Source organism: Sphaeramia orbicularis, chromosome 18 (assembly GCF_902148855.1).
Source record: "Sphaeramia orbicularis chromosome 18, fSphaOr1.1, whole genome shotgun sequence".
In the NCBI taxonomy this organism is placed as follows: domain Eukaryota; kingdom Metazoa; phylum Chordata; class Actinopteri; order Kurtiformes; family Apogonidae; genus Sphaeramia; species Sphaeramia orbicularis.
The window spans coordinates 2,730,330-2,750,989 of record NC_043974.1 but is presented as its reverse complement, the minus strand read 5'-3'; the positions used below and the strand labels follow the sequence as shown (position 1 = coordinate 2,750,989).

General features: G+C 37.8%; 1 protein-coding gene across 2 annotated transcripts; it reads left to right on the top strand.

Annotated features, from left to right (window-relative positions):
* Positions 1-12,594: 12,594 nt before the first annotated feature.
* LOC115438152 (galactose-specific lectin nattectin-like) lies at positions 12,595-16,796 on the top strand. 2 transcript variants are annotated; one of them, XM_030161570.1, is made up of 8 exons: positions 12,595-12,655; positions 12,734-12,827; positions 13,521-13,568; positions 13,817-13,864; positions 15,241-15,344; positions 15,856-15,975; positions 16,068-16,203; positions 16,386-16,796. In XM_030161570.1, exons 2-8 carry the CDS (start codon positions 12,773-12,775, stop codon positions 16,457-16,459), a joined length of 585 nt encoding a protein of 194 aa, XP_030017430.1. In that variant the 5' UTR covers positions 12,595-12,655; positions 12,734-12,772; the 3' UTR covers positions 16,460-16,796. The 2 variants fall into 2 exon arrangements, with proteins under 2 accessions (XP_030017430.1, XP_030017429.1); XM_030161569.1 differs by having other exon boundaries at positions 15,238-15,344.
* The last annotated feature ends 3,864 nt before the right edge of the window (positions 16,797-20,660 follow it).

Genomic DNA, 20,660 nt, shown 5'->3' with positions numbered 1-20,660 from the left:
TTCACGCTCCTGTTTATTTATAGGTTATTCAGTCATTATTTTCCTGGTCTGGCCCACTGCAGATCAAACTGGGCTAAATATGGAACTGAACTAAAATGAGTTGGACACTCCTGTTCTAGATTCATCTGTTTTTTCTGTTTCTCGTACAGACTGTTCATTTGAGTGTGTGTGCTTTCATTCACCAACACCCAGATTCAGTTTCATGTCATCGCTGATGTGTGTTTAACCTGCTCACTAACAACACATTCAAGTTCCAACAGTATTTACTAAGGAATGAAAATACTCCTCAAACAGTCTGAAGTCATCACTATCTGTCTGAATCATGTGAACATGGCTTTCATAGTGTTACATTTCATGTGGACTGATCTAATTAATGATGCTGTTTGCTGAGTGTAGTGACACATACGGATAGACTCACACAGTTTTGACCAAACAATGGTGTTATATATTCTATTCTTTCTGTTATTGACATCACACAGAGGAGAAACGACAGAATAAAACTTTTACATCTGCTTCTTTAACAGCTTCAATGTTCATTTGCATGTTAGTGTCTTATTGTAGAAAACCAAAAGATTGTTGTTGTTTTTTTTTTTTAAATCTTATTTTAATGGTGTACATCAGGTGTGAGAAACAGACATCTCTAATGGTCCTAAAAAAGAGAGAATTATTAAAACAGACTGAATTAGATTAAAAAGGAACAGGCATGTGGACGTCACATTAGTGCTTCAAACTGATGAGTCCAGCTCCAGATACTGTTAAAGACTGGTGGATGTGCAGCAGTGGTGGAACTAGTAATCTGATTATGGATCTGCTGTCACTACATCTGTGTGAGTGTTAAAAAAAAAAAATAATAAAAAAAAATGTATATATATATATATATATATATATATATATATATATATATGTATATATATATATATATATATATATATATATATATATATATATATATATATATATATATATATATATATAAATAAATAAATGAAGTTGCAGCAGTGCTGTGATGGCCAGGTGAGGCAGCGGGGCAATGGCATTAAATATAGATAAATTGTACTTTGAATTTCATCATGTTATTTTCATTTATTTTACTTATTTGTTTTTATCAACCCCCCGTTTTCCTCTTTTCTCTCTCTCTCTCTCTCTCTCTCTCTCTCTCCTTTTCCTTTCTCCTCATCTCACTTAGTTTCAGTTACCTAATGACTGTATTTGGTCATATCCCTGATTTTATTTATTTTTTTATTTTTTTCCTTTTTTTAATTTCTTTTTTCTTTTCTTTTTCTTTCAGAAGTCCACATCACAGCAGTCACACCACATACACATCTTACACACTCCACCACACACTCAACATTTACACAACCAGGACAGGACACTGATTTTTATTACTGACTGACCTGTGTTTTAGGATGATGTCATGTAAATATTGTACAATATTGTACATAAATCTCTTTGTCACTTGGTGTCGTTTCAATAAAGGTAAAAAAAAAAAAACTTAAAGGAGTGATATTTAGCTTTTTTAAATGGGTAAAAAAATGTGTGTGAGTGTTGCAGTTGACGGACCTCTGTCCTTTCTGTGTCCGACTCCAAACCCAGAAGGTCATGACGGTCCAGATGTGTGTGAACACCAGAGAAGGCCGAGGCTGACGGAGGACACATGAAGACAGCACCTGGTGTCAGTGAACAGCTGGAGATCTGATGGAATGAACAGAGTGAAGAGCAGGACTGAGACTGAGGAGGTGGAGAACCACTGACCAGAGGGCAGGTGAATGGAAGGAGGAGGAGGAGCTAAGGAAGAGGAGGGGCTAAGGAAGAGGAGGAGCTAAGGAAAAGGAGGAGCTAAGGAAGAGGAGGAGCTAAGACCCAGGTAAGTCCAATGAGGAGGTGGAGAACCAATGACCAGAGGCCAGGTGGACGGAAGGAGGAGGAGGAGCTAAGGAAAAGGAGGAGCTAAGGCCCAGGTAAGGTGCAGTCAAACCAGGACACTGACTGTAGAAGTAGTCTGTGGTTTCAGTACCAGTCAGTCTCTTTTCAGTCCTTTTTCATCCTTTTTCGTCCTTTTTTAGACCTATTTCAGTCCTTTTTTTTAGTCCTTTTCAGTCCTTTTTAATCCTTTTTAGTCCTATTTCAGTCCTTTTTAGTCCTTTTCAGTCCTTTTCAGTCATTTTCAGTCCTTTTCAGTCATTTTCAGTCTGTTTTTAGTCCTTTTCAGTCCTTTTCCATCCTTTTCCATCCTTTTTCAGTCCTTTTCAGTCCTATTTCTGTCCTTTTCAGTCCATTTTAGTCCTATTTCAGTTCTTTTTCATCCTTTTCAGTCCTTTTCAGTCATTTTTCGTCCTTTTCAGTCCTTTTCAGCCATTTTCAGTCCTTTTTTAGTCCTTTTCAGTCCTTTTTCATCCTTGTGTCCTTGGTTCTGTACTGATGTGGTGTCTTTGACATGTTGGACTCCTGTCTGTCGTCTTCTGTTTGATGTCACTGTTGTTGTCGTTGGTGTGTTCTTCTATGTCACAGGAGTCAAACATGCGTCCCGGGTCCAAACCCGTCCCACCAAAGGGTCCAGTCTGACCCACAGGATGAATTTACAAAGTGTAGAAGATATGAACAGTCAAGGGTGAACTGTAAAATAACAGCAGAATAACCTAGAAATAATGACCGTAAATGTTCTACTGGGTTTCATGTGCAAAAAATAATCTGACGTCATCCCTCTAAATAATGACAACACCAATTTTTTCTCTTTGATTTACTGCAAAGAACATTCAATTCTGATCTGCTTTAATAATAAAACATCAATAACCTGAACAAATATGAACAACTTGAAGTATCTAAAGAAAAATAAGCACAATTTGAACAATCTTCTGCCTGTTTAGTGTCTTGGTAGATCTGATCTGTAAAGCACATGGATTAATCATAAATTGAGGCAGAATATTGATCAGATTTTTATTATTATTATTATTTCTTTCTTCTTATTTTTCTTCAGAAATTTCAGTTTTTTCAGGTTATTCGGATCTTTTTTTGTTTGGATTGTTTGTAAAATGTAAATGTTTTCACAATTTAATGTTATTTTTTGCCTATAAAGAATTTGGAGTTGTCATTATTTATAGGTTATTCTTTTATTATTTGACTGGTCCGACCCACTGCAGATCAAATTGAGCTGAATGTGGAACCTGAAAGAACAGGAGTTTGACAGCTCTGACACAAACAAAGCTAAACTCTAAATAAGGAGAAGGCTAAAATATTTATGTATAATATTTGGCCAAACTGTGACTTCTGCATGTTTCAACTGTTGCCCGTCGTGGGATCATGTGGCACCTCACACAGAAGGTAGACTTGAATTCACCACCACCCAGATTCAGTTTCATGTCATCACTGATGCGTGTTTCACCTGCTCACTAACAACACATTCAAGTTCCAACAGTATTTACTAAGGAATGAAAATACTGTTCAAACATACTTGATGTGACAGTCTTAAGCGGTCACTGTCTGTGGACACAGTCGTGCTAACATTTGCTTTCATGGTGTTCCATTTCATACATATTGATAAGGTGAGTGTGTTTTCTGTGTGGTGAAAAACAGACAATAATTTCATATGTTATTCATGTTAGTGAATAATAGCCATTTAGAAAAGATGCCACATGATGATAGATGACGACAGACAACGACAGATGACGGCAAACGACAGATGACGACAACAGACGACGACAGATGACGACAGACAACGACAGATGATGACAGACGACGACAGATGACGACAGACGATGACAGACGACGACAGACAACGACAGATGAAGACAGACGACGACAGACGATGACAACAGACGCCACATGATGACAACAGCTTACGGCCTGTCGGCCAGTAAACTAATAAGCTAACAACGTGCTGTTCATTTTTAATCCAAATGTAGTGTCAGATTGTGTTGAAGTTCCTGCCCTATAATTTAGATCAGACTGTCTTTGTGTCAGACTTATTCCATACATATTTATATTTGAAAGTACTCAGATATTCGAACTGCACAAGACACAAGGACACAGGACCTTTAAAGAATAGGTCAAAGGTCACCTGTGCTCTGTATTCTTCTGCTCCATGTGCAGATGCATCCACAGGATAAATGTGGAGCAGAGATCTGAATGTATTCTACAGATAATGGGGTCATGTCGTTGAATGGACAGACAGACAGACAGACAGACAGACAGAAAGACAGACAGACGAGAAAACAGTTACAACATCCCTGGGTCAAGGGGTAAAAAACTAGTACATGTGGGAATATTTTTATTTATCTCATTTAAAACTGCAGCTTTTTGTAATCAACCAACCCACTGATTATTACCTCTGCCAAGTGTAAGCTTATGTTTTCATCAGGGTCTGTCTGTCTGACTGACTGTCTGTCTGTCTGTCTGTATGTCTGTCTGACTGACTGTCTGTCTGTCTGTTTGTCTGTCTGTCTGTCTGTATGTTGTCTGTCTGACTGTCTGTCTGACTGTCTGTCTGTCTGTTTGTCTGTCTGTCTGTCTGTCTGTTTGTCTGTCTGTCTGTCTGTATGTTTGTCTGTCTGACTGTCTGTCTGACTGTCTGTCTGACTGTCTGTCTGTCTGTCTGTCTGTCTGACTGACTGTCTGTCTGTATGTCTGTCTGTCTGTCTGTCTGACTGACTGTCTGTCTGTCTGTCTGTGTGTCTGTCTGACTGTCTGTCTGTCTGTCTGACTGAATGTCTGTCTGTCTGACTGACTGACTGTCTGTCTGTCTGACTGTCTGTCTGTCTTTCTGTCTGTCTGTCTGTCTGTCTGTCTGTCTGACTGACTGTCTGTCTGACTGTCCGTCTGACTGACTGTCTGTCTGTCTGACTGAATGTCTGTCTGTCTGACTGACTGACTGTCTATCTGTCTGTCTGTCTGTCTGACTGACTGTCTGTCTCTCTGTCTGACTGTCTGTCTCTCTGTCTGTCTTTCTGTCTGACTGTCTGTCTGACTGTCTGTCTGACTGTCTGTCTGTCTGTCTGTTTGTACAGTCCATAACTCAAAAAGTTATGGATAGATTAGGATGAAATTTTCAGGAAATGTTGACACTGGCACCAGCAACAAATGATCACATTTTGGTGGTGATGGCGGGGGGGGGGCGGGGTCTGCCTTGGCGGAGGTCTGCGCTCTCCGAGCACTTTTCTGCTTTTCTTTGAATTGATTTGACTAGCGGCATTGTACCCGTGGTGCCATTGTACCCTAACGCCCTCCCGTGCTGCAACATCCCCATGCCGGACGCTGGACGGACACAGAACGTGCATTATAGTAGGATTTGATTTGATTCAATTAAACATTAACATTTAACTCTTCTGCTTTGTATTTGTATGGCATTTGGACACTTTGCATCGTTTCAAATGTGCTATGTAAACAAACCTGACCTAGACTCAACCCACAAAAGGTGTTGGAATGATGGAAGTGATCATTAGAGTATTTTCATGCAGCCTTTCCATTTCCTTTATTATTATTATTATTATTATTATTATTATTATTATTATTACTATTATTATCATTAATAATAATAATAATAATAATAATAATAATAATAATAATAATAAATTTTATTTGTAATGCACTTTACATTTTTATCTAAAAACCTCAAAGTGCTGCAGGCAGGGTACAATAAAAACGATTAAAGGGAAGTCAGAGAATAAAAATAGGAAGACAGATAAAAACAGTTAAAAAAACCCCAGACAGTTAAAACAGGTGAAGCATGCACAGATGTGGGGAGATCATGGACATGCTTTCCTGAATTAAAAGGTCTTCAGCTCTTTTTTAAACGTGTCCTCCTCAGTCTGTGGGGTCTGGAGGTGGTCAGGCAGGGCGTTCCACAGACGGGGAGCAGCCAAAGCCAAAGCCCTGTCACCCATGGTTTTCACTTTTGTCCTGGGGGGGCACAGACGGTGGGACTGCTTTGCTTTAACACAGCTGGTGGACATCACAGGACTGTCCACTGACAGTTTATTTTGTCCTTCCTTGAATGTCCTCTACCTGGAATGTACCGTTGATGTGCATCACTTAAAGAGTGAAACTGAATCAGGGTGTCACTGAAGAAAAGCATATATGCTCAGCCTACTGTCTACAAGGAAACACTCATTCCATGTAATTAATACAGAATTAAACCAATCCAGTTTATTGACTAGTCAAATAAAACCCCACTTGTCTGGTTTGTTCAGATCACTGATGTGTTCACAGCTTTTATATGTTTATTCAAGTGTCAACACGAAGGCTGTGTGTGCTCTGTGTCACTTTAAAGCATCATCCATTTGGACTTTTTTGAATTACAACAAGCAAATACATGAGAAGGAGGGTAGTCTGGTACTTATTATTATTATAACCCACCCCCCCACCCCCCCACCCCCAGTCAGTACTCAGTTTTACAAATGTGTATTTGTGCTTGTTTGTGCAATAACTGTTTTTATATGTTTTAACTGTGTTTATGTTTGGTTTCTGTTTTTTATTCATATCTTTTTCAAACTCCATGACTCAGGGAAACATGCGAGAATTCCAATGTACCTGTACTGCGATGTATCTGTGCAAATGGAAAATAAGTCTGTTCTATTCGATTCTATTCTATTCTATTCTATTCTATTCTGTCCTATCCTAGTGGTCACTACTGTTGATTCACACCGAGTAGTTCAAACCAACTTTATTTCAGTTTGGATGATTTTAATTTAAATTTGCAGACTGTAATTCCATTTATCAGTTTTATGGGTTCAAACTGTCCCTTTCTTTCTACTTCACAATGACAGTGTTCAGGTACCAAAGAATAAACACTTTATCTTCGTACTGTGTGCAGCTTAGCATAAAAGCCTGTGTTTAGGGTTGACCACACGTCCTGTTATCAGGTCCTGTCCAGAGTGTCCAGGCGGTTTTTATAAATTAGCAAAAATGTCTTGTTATTGTTTCTCATAGAACAAACCCTTTAAGACTTTTACCTATTAGTTTAGTTAAATACACTTTCTTTGGTTGTTTGGGCAGTTTTAAAATTGAATGAATGAATGATAAATATTTCTTCAGAATATCTGAGTTTTACTGGGGTTGTGGTGAGCACTAGACCTCCGTTGAACTTCCAGATACAGACACAGACAACTGTATTCAGTTCAAGCAGGTCCTGAACATAGCAGAACACACCACCAACAACAACAATGACATCAATGTATTGATGTATTTTAATATTGTATTTTTTCAATCAATGTGAAGCACTTTGGGCTACAATTTCTGTATGAAAGGTGCTATACAAATAAAGTTTATTATTATTATTATTATTATTATTATTATTATCATTATTATTATTATTATTATTATTATTATTATTATTATCAAACAGAGGACAACAAACAACTTTTTATCCTTGTTTTTTTGGTTTTTTGATATTTGAAATAAAAATAAACACATACATTTATGCTCTCTACAAACTGATGCTTGTTTCAGGAATGAGAAGAAACTCACTGCATCAGTTCGAGTTAAACGATATTTTCTAACATCCCTATAGAGCACATGTGTCAAACATGCGGCCCGGGGGCCAAATCCGGCCCACCAAAGGGTCCAATCCGGCCTGTGGGATGAATTTGTTAATGCAAAAATTACACTGAAGATATGAACAATCAGTGGTGTCAAAATCATTTTAATTCAAGTTCCACATACAGACCAATTAGATTTCAAGTGGGTCAGACCGGTAAAATATTATCATTATAACCCATAAATAATGACAACCCCAAATTTTCTCTTTGTTTTTTAGATGTAAAAAAGTAAAATTACATGACACTGTTTCCATTACCAAACTATACTTTTGCAAAAAACATGAGTAACCTGAAGAAATATGAACAAACAGAAATGTCTTGAGAAAAGTAAATGCAGTTTTATCAATATTCTGCCTGTTACTAAATGTTTTGTGCGATTGTAATGCACATGTGTAAATGATAAACTGATAAACTGAGGCAGAATATTGTTAAAATTGCACTTGTTTTTCTTAAGACAATTCAAGTTGTTCATATTATTCAGATTTTTAAGGAAACTTTGTCGATGTAAACGTGATCATAATAAATGTACTTTTTTCACTGTTATTATTTGACTGGTCCGGCCCACTGCAGATCAAACTGGGGTGAAATTGGCCCCTGAACTAAAATGAGTTTGACACCCCTGCTATAGAGGGAATGCACATCCATCACTTCCCCCCAGGCCACGCCCCTCTCAGTCAGACTGAGTGGTAAAAACAAACCGGCTCAACGTGGTGTATAGCAGTAATGAGGCAAGGAGGGTGAAGTGTCTTGCCCAAGGACACAACGGACTGACTAGGATAGAGCGGGATTCAAACCACCAACCCTTCGGTTATTGGACGACCCGCTCTACCACCTGAGCCATGACCGCCCCAGTAAAATAATAACATAATAACCTAGAAATAACGACTGCAAATATTCTTCTGGGTTTCATGTGGAAAAAATAATCTGACATCATGTCTACAAATAATGACAACACCAGTTTGTTCTGTTTGATTTACTGCAAAGAACATTCAATTCTGATCTCCTTTCAAAGTAAAACGTCAATAACCTGAACAAATATGAACAACCTGGAATGTCTACAGAAAAATCAGTGTAATTTGATCAATCTTCTGCCTGTTTAGTGTCTTGGTAAATCTGATCTGTAATGCACATAGATTAATCTGAAGTTGAGGCAGAACATTGATCAGATTTTTCTGATTATTATTTCTTCTTATTTTTCTTCAGAAATTTCAGTTTTTTTCAGGTTATTCACATCTGTTTTGTTTGGGTAGTTTGTAAAATGTAAATATTTTCATAATTTAATGGGGTTTTTTGCATATAAAAAATTTGCAGTTGTCATTATTTATAGGTTATTCTGTTGTTATTTTTCTGGTTCGACCCACTGCAGATCAAATTGAGCTGAATGTGGAACCTGGAAGAAAGTGAGTTTGACAGCCCTGGTTTGGTACATTCAAATAATACTGATCACAAGACCATAAAGAATACTGACTGGTTGATTTGTATTGAGTTGTATTTGTATGTGTCACTACACTCAGCAAACACCATCATTAATTAGATCAGTCCCCATGAAATGTAACACTATGAAAGCCATGTTCACATGATTCAGACAGATAGTGATGACTTCAGACTGTTTGAGGAGTATTTTCATTCCTTAGTAAATACTGTTGGAACTTGAATGTGTTGTTAGTGAGCAGGTTAAACACACATCAGCGATGACATGAAACTGAATCTGGGTGTTGGTGAATGAAAGCACACACACTCAAATGAACAGTCTGTATGAGAAACAGAAAAAACAGATGAATCTAGAACAGGAGTGTCCAACTCACTGTAGTTCAGTTCCATATTTAGCCCAGTTTGATCGGCAGCGGGCCAGACCAGGAAAATAATGACTTCATAACCTATAAATAATGACAAATCCAAGTTTTTCTTTTTGTTTTAGTACAAACCCCCCCCCGATTAAATTATGAAAATATTTACATTTTACAAAAAAGATGTGAATAACCTGAAAAAACAGAAATTTCATTTGAAAAATTAGTGCAATTGTCACCCTTTTAAACTGAGTAGTCAGGGAAAATCAAGATTTCTAATAATCTGGTATCAAAACTTCAAAAAATGTCTAAACTCTACTCAATGTAGGTTCATTTAGATTCGTAAGGAGATTGGCAATGGTAACTCTTCAGAGTAAATAGGAACCTTCAACCGAAATGACAGACACATACAACATCATAAGAAAGAATTGAATGTATTAAAAAAAAATTATTTTGAACAATTAAATTTGGCCACAAAAGAACATGGGCATGAACAAAAAAATATTGTAGACCCTTCCACTTCTCTTTTAGTTCACATCAATAGTTCAACTTTTTTTTTGTATGTGTGTTCAATACCGTCCCTTTAAGTGTCCATAAATGCACCGGATAACACTGTCCATTTCAGTTGTGCACCTATTTTTCACTACTTGGATGGTATTTCAATGTTGAGTTGTTCAGTATTCAGTTTTTCTGATGCATCAGTTTGTGTGGGATCAGATCTGACCCAAAAAGTAACAAAATAAAATGAGATCTCAGAAAAAAAAATGGGAATCCTCTAACGAACTCAGGAACCCTTTTTGTCCTACCACCCTCCTAGAAGACAGGTGGCCTTGGGATTCGGAGCGTCCTTTGATGACATCTCCGGTGGCATCCAGTCCTTAGATGGCCCAGTTCAGTCCTTAGCAGCAGACTCTACCAACATAAAAACCAACCAGGATTTTCTTCAACAAAAAACATTCAGTCTCCTTGGCTCAACAGGTTTACAGGACTGACTTCCACAACACCTTTGTACATCTCGCTCCGTGCAGACAAATGCCGCGAAAGAAAGCTACCTACAGGAGCTCTGAGCAGGAACTTGCCATGAACTGCGCTGTGGTGCGTTCATTCTACATAAGAAAAAACAGTACTCAACGAAAAATGTAACCCAGGGGTGTCCAAACTTTTTTTAAAGAGGGCCAGATCTGATAATGTGGACATTGCCAGGGGCCAGTGGTCCCTTCGGACATTTTTTAAACAGTAAAAATTACATGTAAATGTGCTGTTCTACAACAATTTTATTTTCATTGTCACAATATAATTTTTTTAAATGGCAATGTAACCAAATCTAAGCCACTCAGGTGTGAACAAATTAAAAAAAAAAAAAAAAAAAAAAAACAATTCTGCCTTCCTTTCCCATCTGGAGTCAGATAACATAGAACAAACTGTATGGAGTATCTGAAACTTCCAAAAAGTTGATAAAAATCTTAACCCCACATTCATTTTAAACATGACTTATATGAGTAATCATTACTCATATATTACTCAGTAATGTAAAGTCTGTTAACGTTTAAGATGAAAACATATGACTCTTACTCTTGTCTTTCACAAAATCATTCAGAAAGTAATATTTGTGTCACATCTACAAGTACATAACACCAGCAGTTATAGGCAACTAACCTGGCAACTTGGCAGCCTGCCTTGGTGGTGAATTCATTGAACTCAGGTTCACATGCAGAGTCACTGTTGTGAGTTTAAAGCAGCTTGAATTTGCTTCACTTTTTCAGAACGCTTACTCCCTGCTAGCTTGTCGTATGCGTTAGCATGTTTTGTCTGCTAGTGTCTCTTTACATTGAATTCCTTAAACAAGGCAACAGTCTGTTGACAAATTAGGCAAACACAATCACCTCGATTTTCAGTGGAAAAAAAATTTGTAATTCCCATCTCTCCTGGAAGCGGCGACCCTCACTGTCAGCTTTCCTTTTTTTATTTACAGGCGCCATGGTTAGAAATTAGCGAAAAGGGTTCACGGCAAGGTCACAGAGCCAGATAGAGTTAGAGTGGTGCTGCCACCATGAGGTGACAGGAGAAACTGCATTTTGAACCTTTTATGATTCATGTACTCAGTTCAACAGTCCAAGCGGGCCATAAATAATATAATATAAAACCCAAGCTGTGGGCCGTAGAAAATCTGACCGCGGGCTGTGATTGGCCCCCGGGCCGGACTTTGGACATGCCTGATGTAACCTTTGGTGAAAATAAAAATAAAATAACGTGGACAATAAAATACCCATGGGTTACACAATTTTAACAATATTCTGCCTGGACTTATTATTTATACATGTACATTTACACACAATGTTACATAAGCATTTAGTAACAGACAGAATATTGTTAAAATTTTGGAGTTTGGAACTAAAATTTGAACAATTTCTACAATATTACATATCTTAATAATAATAATAATAATAATAATAATAATAATAATAATAATAATACATCACACTTATACAGTGCTTTTTTGGACACTCAAAGAGGCTTCACAAACAATCAAAACAAAAAGAACAGAGAGAAAACAAAGAGGCTCAAGAAAATGCAAGTTTGAACAGGTGAGTTTTGAGTAGTGATTTGAAACTTTGTATTGAGTCTGAGTTCTGAGTTATTATGAACACAGCTCCAGATCCCAGTGGATCCATAAATGCACCAAACATTTAGTAACAGGCAGAATATTGTTAAAATTGCAGATTTTGGGTTGTTCATCTTTGTTTTTTTATGTGTTTATTTGCATTTTCTTGTGAAAGAATATTTTTGTAAATGTAAATATTTTCACAGTGTAATGTTTTGGGGGGGTTTTTTCACTTCAATTTGTAGTTGTCATTATTTCTGGTTTATTGTGTTGTTCTTTTGACTGTAGATCGCATTGGTCTGTATGTGGAACCTGAACCAAAAGGACCTGGACACCATGGACTGTTCAGGTTCATTTATGCACTTTCATCCCAAGGGCCAGAATGGAACCTTGGGCAGGGGGCCAACCTGTGATCCAGCAGAATGTGAAATATAAGAGTTTAAAGAACATGCAAATGGCTCTGCAGTTCAGTTTGTCAGCTCAGTTTATTCTTGTTTGTCCTTTTCGCTGACTTCACGTCCTTCCATGGAAACAGTCACTGTTGTATTTATGAGTGAAATGATCTGTGTACATATGCGTTCATGTTTATCCTCTGTGTGTACACTGTCAGAATGTGTGCAGTTCCTGATTCTTTTGCTGATGACATGCGATGTACCAGTATATAAGAAGTGGACTTAGTGTCGTTGAGCACCTCAGACTGAAACTGAGAAGACACAAGAGAAGCAAATCTGCAGCAGGTTTGGCATCCACTGTGGAATTCAAACTGCACTAATACTCACATCCACACATCTAACATGTGTTTGTCTGCTCTGAAGGCCTTCATCTGGGACATCTGCATCATCTGCACCGTCGTCATGAAGTTGCTGGTTGTGTTTCTGCTCGTTGGATCCATGCTGGTCCTGTCAGAGGGTACTGATGAGTCAGACTGATCCTCCATGTGTTTGTGTGACTGGACACCAAGGTTCTAGTTTAGTTTAGTTTAATTTAGTTTGGACTTTTTTTTCTCTATTCAGTCAGTTTTAGGTGGTTTTTACAGCAGGTTTGCTAGTTTTTATTAGTTTTTGTTGTTTTTCTAAATGCTTAGCTGTAGTTTAGTTTTCGTCTGTTTCTGTCTTTTCTCTTCCTCGCTGTTGTATTCACATAAATCCCAGACAGGATTCTACTCTATCCTAACTTTAGTCTCCATGTTGCCAAGTACAGTGGGGACGAGAAGACGACTCTAAACCACAAGTGACGGACCTTCAAGTGTCGTATGGTGCCACCAACTAAAATTACTCGATTTCGTATCAATCCGACGTTGACAAAGACAAAAACAAAGGGAATTTAATCCATAATTTTTATCCGTTTTAGTTAGTTTTATAAACACACAATACAGTTTCAGTTAGTTATGGTTTTTCTTTTAATTGTAGTTTTTATTTATTTCAGTTAATGAAAATGTTTTTTCAATTCTAGTTTTGGTCATTTCGTTAGTTTTCGTTAACGGTAATAACCTTGCTGTACACACACTCACATGTGCACACACACACACACACACACACACACACACTGAAAGTGTTTGGACTTTAACACAAAGAACAAATGTCTACTGGTATCAAACTGTAGGTTTTCCAGAACCAGAGCCTGGACCTGAGGCTGAACCGACTGAAGAACGTGGGTGCATTTTCTACTTTTTGTCATAGATTTAATTGAATGTCATTGATTTTCATCAGAACAGTGTGCATGACAGATGAGTGCTTTGATAAGTGTCTGAAATGACATGGATGTAATTCTGTTTGGAATGTGTGTGATTGTGAACACAGACACACAGCAGAGCAATGGGAATGGAATCAAATGTCTGTATTTATCCACTTTTTCTGTCTCTGATTCATTCACATATTCATCCTTTTTACAAAACCAAGGTGAAGCTGACACAGAATCAGCAGATGAAGAATCAGCAGATGGAGACGGTAATCTGCTGTTATTTTTTCAGACTTTTACAAAGTCACATTATAAGCAGTTTATCCCAGACACAACAAAGGTTCAGCTTTAAAACAGTTCTGTTACAGTTTGGTCTGTATTTTAAACAGTTCTGCTACAGTTTGGTCTGTATTTTAAACAGTTCTGTTACAGTTTGGTCTGTATTTAAAACAGTTCTGTTACAGTTTGGTCTGTATTTAAAACAGTTCTGTTACAGTTTGGTCTGTATTTTAAACAGTTCTGCTACAGTTTGGTCTGTATTTAAAACAGTTCTGTTACAGTTTGGTCTGTATTTTAAACAGTTCTGCTACAGTTTGGTCTGTATTTAAAACAGTTCTGTTACAGTTTGGTCTGTATTTTAAACAGTTCTGCTACAGTTTGGTCTGTATTTAAAACAGTTCTGTTACAGTTTGGTCTGTATTTTAAACAGTTCTGCTACAGTTTGGTCTGTATTTAAAACAGTTCTGTTACAGTTTGGTCTGTATTTTAAACAGTTCTGTTACAGTTTGGTCTGTATTTTAAACAGTTCTGCTACAGTTTGGTCTGTATTTTAAACAGTTCTGCTACAGTTTGGTCTGTATTTAAAACAGTTCTGTTACAGTTTGGTCTGTATTTTAAACAGTTCTGTTACAGTTTGGTCTGTATTTAAAACAGTTCTGTTACAGTTTGGTCTGTATTTAAAACAGTTCTGTTACAGTTTGGTCTGTATTTTAAAACAGTTCTGCTACAGTTTGGTCTGTATTTAAAACAGTTCTGTTACAGTTTGGTCTGTATTTTAAACAGTTCTGTTACAGTTTGGTCTGTATTTTAAACAATTCTGCTACAGTTTGGTCTGTATTTAAAACAGTTCTGTTACAGTTTGGTCTGTATTTTAAACAGTTCTGTTACAGTTTGGTCTGTATTTTAAACAGTTCTGCTACAGTTTGGTCTGTATTTTAAAACAGTTCTGCTACAGTTTGGTCTGTATTTAAAACAGTTCTGTTACAGTTTGGTCTGTATTTTAAACAGTTCTGTTACAGTTTGGTCTGTATTTTAAAACAGTTCTGCTACAGTTTGGTCTGTATTTAAAACAGTTCTGTTACAGTTTGGTCTGTATTTTAAACGGTTCTGTTACAGTTTGGTCTGTATTTTAAACAGTTCTGCTACAGTTTGGTCTGTATTTTAAACAGTTCTGTTACAGTTTGGTCTGTATTTTAAACAGTTCTGCTACAGTTTGGTCTGTATTTTAAAACAGTTCTGCTACAGTTTGGTCTGTATTTAAAACAGTTCTGTTACAGTTTGGTCTGTATTTTAAACAGTTCTGTTACAGTTTGGTCTGTATTTTAAACAGTTCCGCTACAGTTTGGTCTGTATTTGTCATCAGCAGAACACAGTGTTGTCAAGAGAGCAAGAAGATGTCCCTGTGGTTGGAGACGGTTTGGAACTCGTTGTTTGGTTGTGAAAGGACCACTGAAGTGGGTTGATGCTCAGGTATGCAACAGGATCTGAATGGAAAATGCTTCTTGAGCAATTTTTGAAAATTTAAAAAAAAAAATCAAAACGACTCCAATTCTCCTCCAATTGGATCCACCTGTAGCTTAGAACAATATCTTGTATGTGGAACTAAATTGTCCACATCCACTGTGGAATGTGGACTCTGTGGAAATTTACATTTAACATTGAAAATCCCATTTCCCACACATTTAAAATTAGAACTCAACTAATATTGGTGTGAGTTGAATCTAATTGGACAGACACATGACTGGGACCAGATTCACCTGTTTCTGCTGTATGGAACAACCTGGAAACTATTTAATTTAAACAGACATAGTTGATCCACTCATGCTTCAGGGTGCTTGGTGGAGGTTTGCGTTCTCTGAACACTTGTTCTTCTTATGTGGTTGTATTTCTTTTCTACATTTAGACTTTTACACAGTAGTTTTCCGTTGCCTTTGCTCTTCTTTTCTTCCATATCCATATATTTTGTCTGTGTCCTCTGTAGAGGCGCTGTCAGTCCATGGGAGGAAACCTTCTGTCTGTTCATAATGCGCAGCAGATCAACCAGGCCTTGAGTTTACTGGGGAAGAGACGGACATGGATTGCAGCATCTGATGCACAAGAAGTATGTAACCACAATCTGAATCCAACTGTCTGTCTGGTTTGTAAATGAACACATTTCTATATAACTTCATATTCATTTGTGTTTACTTTTAGGAGGGTCAGTGGCTCAATGTTGATGGTACACCCTTCAACTATGCAAACTGGTGTAGTGGAGAGCCAAACAATGCCGGTGGACGTGAGCACTGTGTAGAGATTAACAATACAGGTACAGGAGGACGCAATACCTACGGTATGTATGAAAAGAAAAATAGGTTCATTCTACAAATATGTGAAAGATTTTTAGAGAGAAACTGTTTTTCCTCCAGGATAAATCATGTGTTGGTTCTGTGCTAAAGTTCAGGTCAGAGTTGTGTAACTGTTGTGTAGTTTGTGTACAGATGTTGACTCAGTTACTGTGTTTGGGACTTCCAGGCCGAAAGTGCTGGAATGATGTGAGTTGTAGGTCTCGCCTTCATTCCATCTGTACCAGAAGAGTGAATTCCTGAGCAAACACAGAGGCATGAAGTGAAACCACAACCAGTCAGCGCTGTGTGTTTGTGTCTACAGTCTGTGCATCGGTCTGTGTCATCAGTCTCATAGATAAACTGATGACTCCATATTTGAAATCAAACCTGTATTTCTTTTCTTTTCTCTCGCTGTAACGCTACACGTGGAAAGAAGCGACAAGTCAAATGTGAACTGTAGGTGGACTGCTTTAGGACCTGGTGTCTCATAAAAGAGCAGATTGAACGGTTCTGAAAAGATGCTTTTAGCTCATCTTCATTCTGATTCTGTTCTTCTTCAATCATGCATGATTAAAAAGATTTAAGCATTGAAACAAGATGGTTTCTGAGTTTTCATCACATCATTTTAACAGGAATAATTCAGGATCTCAGCAGAACCTGCTTTAACCTCCTAGGACCCACTGTCCACATTTGTGGACGAGAGTTTCACAACTTTATACAAAAAAGAAGAATAGAAAACTGTCCACCACAAAAGACATTACATAAAAATTTTAAAAACTGCATGTGAAATAACCGTTGCATCATCATGTTTCCAATATAGGCACTGATTTAATAGAAAAAAAAACAAAAAAGCTTGTAGTTTGCTGACATTTCCTGGATCTTTGGAGGTTAAACCACATTAGAATTCTATTTTAAAGCAGAATATTTCTAAAAGTACATCATGGAAGTATTAAAAGAACAAAAAACAGGTATTTTCACAGTTTCACTTCAGTTTTACTAAATAGTGACAATGAATGAACAAACTGGTTCAAAAGAAATATGAGATTCACCTGTGACTGAAGATACAGGAATACACAGGTGTCAAACATGAGGCCTGGGGTCCAAATCTGACCCACCACAGGATCCAATCTGACCCACCACAGGATCCAATCCGACCCACCACAGGATCCAATCTGACCCATAGGATGGATTTATGAAATACAAAAATTACACTGAAGATATGAACAATGGAGGATGTTCAAATCCTTTTCATTCAGATTCCACATACAGACCAGTTAGATCTCCAGTAGGTCAGACCAGTCAAATACTATCATATTAAACCTAGAAAGAATGAAAACAGACCATTTTATCTGTTTTAGTGTCAAAAAGTAAAATTACATGAAAATGTTTCTATTAAAAAACTGTTATTTGACCAAAAATGTGACAAACCTGAAATGTCTTCAGATCAGTGAATGCAGTTGTACCAATATTGTGCCTGTTATTAAATGTTTGGTGTATTTGTAATTCTAATGTCAGTTCTAATGCACATGTGTAAAGGATAAACTGAGAATCTGAGGCAGAATATTGTTAAAACTGCAGTTGTTTTTTGTAAGACGTTTCCAGTTGTTCATGTTATTCTGTTTTTTGTAGATGTAAACATCACAATTGAATTGTCCTTTTTTCACTGTTCTTATTTGACTGGTTCAGCCCACTGCAGATCAGACTGGGCTGAATGTGGAACTGAACTGACATGAGTTTGACAGAACTGCTAGAACACATTTGCATTAAAGAGTTATTTCGTTTCCTCCACCTAAAGCCGGATTTCCGCTGCGTGGTACCTGCTCGACTTGACTTGACTCGGCCTTTTTGTGTTTCTGTTCCATAAAAGTGCTTGGAATCTGGTACCTGGTACTAGTGTTTTAGTACCTGCTCAGCCGAGGTTCCAAAACAGGTGCAGAAATACAAAAATGTGACGTATAAACACTGCAGACCACTGATTGGTCAGAGAGCTGTCACTGCGTCATTTTTGTCATCAATGCACAGCCCCCCCCCCCCCCCCCACATTTGGAAGTTAACACCTGTAGGCTAAATACATCCATGATGACAGCCCACAAAACAACACTGTGGTCAAAGAGGAGGATCAAACACTTCACCGTGGATCAGATGTGACGCACTGCCCTCAGCGGTGTTCATTTATGTTCGCTGGTTTTGGTTCACTTCCTGTTTTATTTTGGTGAGGGGTTTTGTTCGTCTGTGTCCTCCCTGATTCCCTGAGCGTCTTCACCTGGAGCTCATTACCTCTCCACTCTTTATACACTCTGAAAAACACAGGTACCAGCTTGTTCTTAAAGGGTCCAAATGCTTGTCTCTGGGGGTGGGCTTTTTTCACACACATTTCTGTACCCTTTCAAATGGTCCATTTTTGGACCTGAAGTACTTTACAAAAGAAGAAAACTCTCCTATAGTTGATAATGCCATGATGTTTAAAGTTTGAACCGGTGGACTAATTGAGAGAAAAAAAAAAAAAAAAAAAAAAAAACAGCATAGGCAAACTACGACATCAAGACATGGAGGTGTGAATGAAAACTGGATCGAACACAGATTATGGCGATAATCAGAGGTTCGAAGAAGAGAAATCCATTATTAGGCTATTATCACTGAGCTAATTGGGCTATTCAATTAAAACACAAATGATTATTTAATATAATATAGAGTAATTACAGTATGATATATTACATAATGCACTCAGCCTAATGTTTGAACTCTAACTGGTCCTACTGTTCAGTTCTAGCCTAGAGCCTATTCTCAGGGTCTACACACAGTTTTAACGCTGCAGGGTCCCTTAGAGTACACATTTGGACTGGACAGAACTGTGGAGCCTTTTTCATGGTCTAAAGGTGCACTTCTGGCCTCCTACAGACCAATATTATACTTTTGAGAGAACATCCTTAAAAAATGTACTTACAGGTGCATAAATGTTCTGATCTGGTTCCTCTGTTTTTGAGTGTACACCCTCCTGTCCTTGTGTCTGTTGTCAGTGCGTCTTCCATGCGATGCCAGATCTGCCTGAACCTTCTCCTGATCGTCTGTGCTGCTTTGCTTTGTTTTGTACGTTTATTTATTCCATGTTTGTGAAGATCTTTTTGTTACATTTTTTGATTCCTCTACTGAGAAGATTTTTGTGTTAATTTTTGATAGGGCGCTTGTGAAGACTTTTTAGTTCGATTTTTTGATTCCTCACCTGAGAAGATATTTTTAATTTTTTTATTCCACGCTTGTGAAGATTTTTGTGTTAATTTTTGAAACCACAGCTGTGAAGTTATTTTTGTTGCTTGAATATTTTGAGTAAAATAAATTCTCAAACTAAGCTCTTTTTGTCTCAGTCCCGTGCATTTGGGTCCAAGCCTTGTGTCACAAACCCCATCCCATCGACATCCTCCACTGTGTGCATGTATCGTGTCGTTGTTGTTGTTCATCTTCTACTTCTTCTCTTCCTCTTTGTTTTTACCGTCAGCTGTGTCGCGTTGAAGATGACATCACTGAAGTTACGCGCAGCATCACTGTGACGAGCAGGTACTGTAAAGTCGGTACTATCCTGTAATGGAAACGGCCTCCAGGAATAGGAGCTGGTACTGAAGTGGAGTCCAGCTGAGTCCAGATCACATACTGGAAACGCAGCGTAAGCATACACTGAGCATGGCTCTAATAGTTTGGGATTTTTCATTATAGTTTAGTTTTGAAATTTTCAGGAAATGTTGATACTGGCACAAGGAACAGATGATTAAATTCTGGTGGTGATCGGGGTGGGGGGGGGGCGCGGGCAGACAGACTGATCTCACTCAGAGGTCTGTACTCTGAGTGCTTATCAAGTGCCAGTATCAACATTTCCTGCAAAATTCATCCAAATCCTTGTATAACTTGTGGAATTATCTTGCTAACAGACAAACATTACCTCATCACTGTTCCTTGGCGGAGGTAAAAAGGCAGAAAAAAGCACAAGCATACTTAGGCTAATTAAATGTGATCACTTTGCTTTGTGTGTTTGTGTGTGTGTTTGTTTGTCTGTGTGCAAGGTAGCTCAAAGTTATGGACGGATTTTCATGAAATTTTCAGTAAATGTTGATACTGGCACAAGGAAGAAATTATTCAGTTTTGGTGATGGGGGGGCAGATCTGTCTTGGTGGAGGTCTGCGCTCTTGGAGTGCTTTTCTAGTTAAATGTTTTGATTGATTGAATGATTCAGAACTCTGCAGCTAAGTTATTAACCAAAACCAAGAAGAGAGAGCACATTACTCCAGTGTTGGTTTCCCTGCACTGGCTACCGGTAACCTACAGAATTGATTTGAAGATACTACTCCTCACGTGTAAAGTTTTAAATGGAACCGGACCAAGTTACATTGCAAACTCACTGATCAATTATGTACAAACTAGAACACTGAGGTCATCAAACACAGGGTTACTAGCGACTCCCAGAAATATTACA

Excerpts from the sequence above, each read along its gene's own strand:
- LOC115438152 (XM_030161569.1), top strand. The coding sequence starts at position 12,773 with ATGAAGTTGCTGGTTGTGTTTCTGCTCGTTGGATCCATGCTGGTCCTG. Across the intron at positions 13,865-15,237 it reads AGAATCAGCAGATGGAGACG|CAGAACACAGTGTTGTCAAG; the intron begins GTAATCTGCTGT and ends ATTTGTCATCAG. Across the intron at positions 15,976-16,067 it reads CAGCATCTGATGCACAAGAA|GAGGGTCAGTGGCTCAATGT; the intron begins GTATGTAACCAC and ends GTTTACTTTTAG.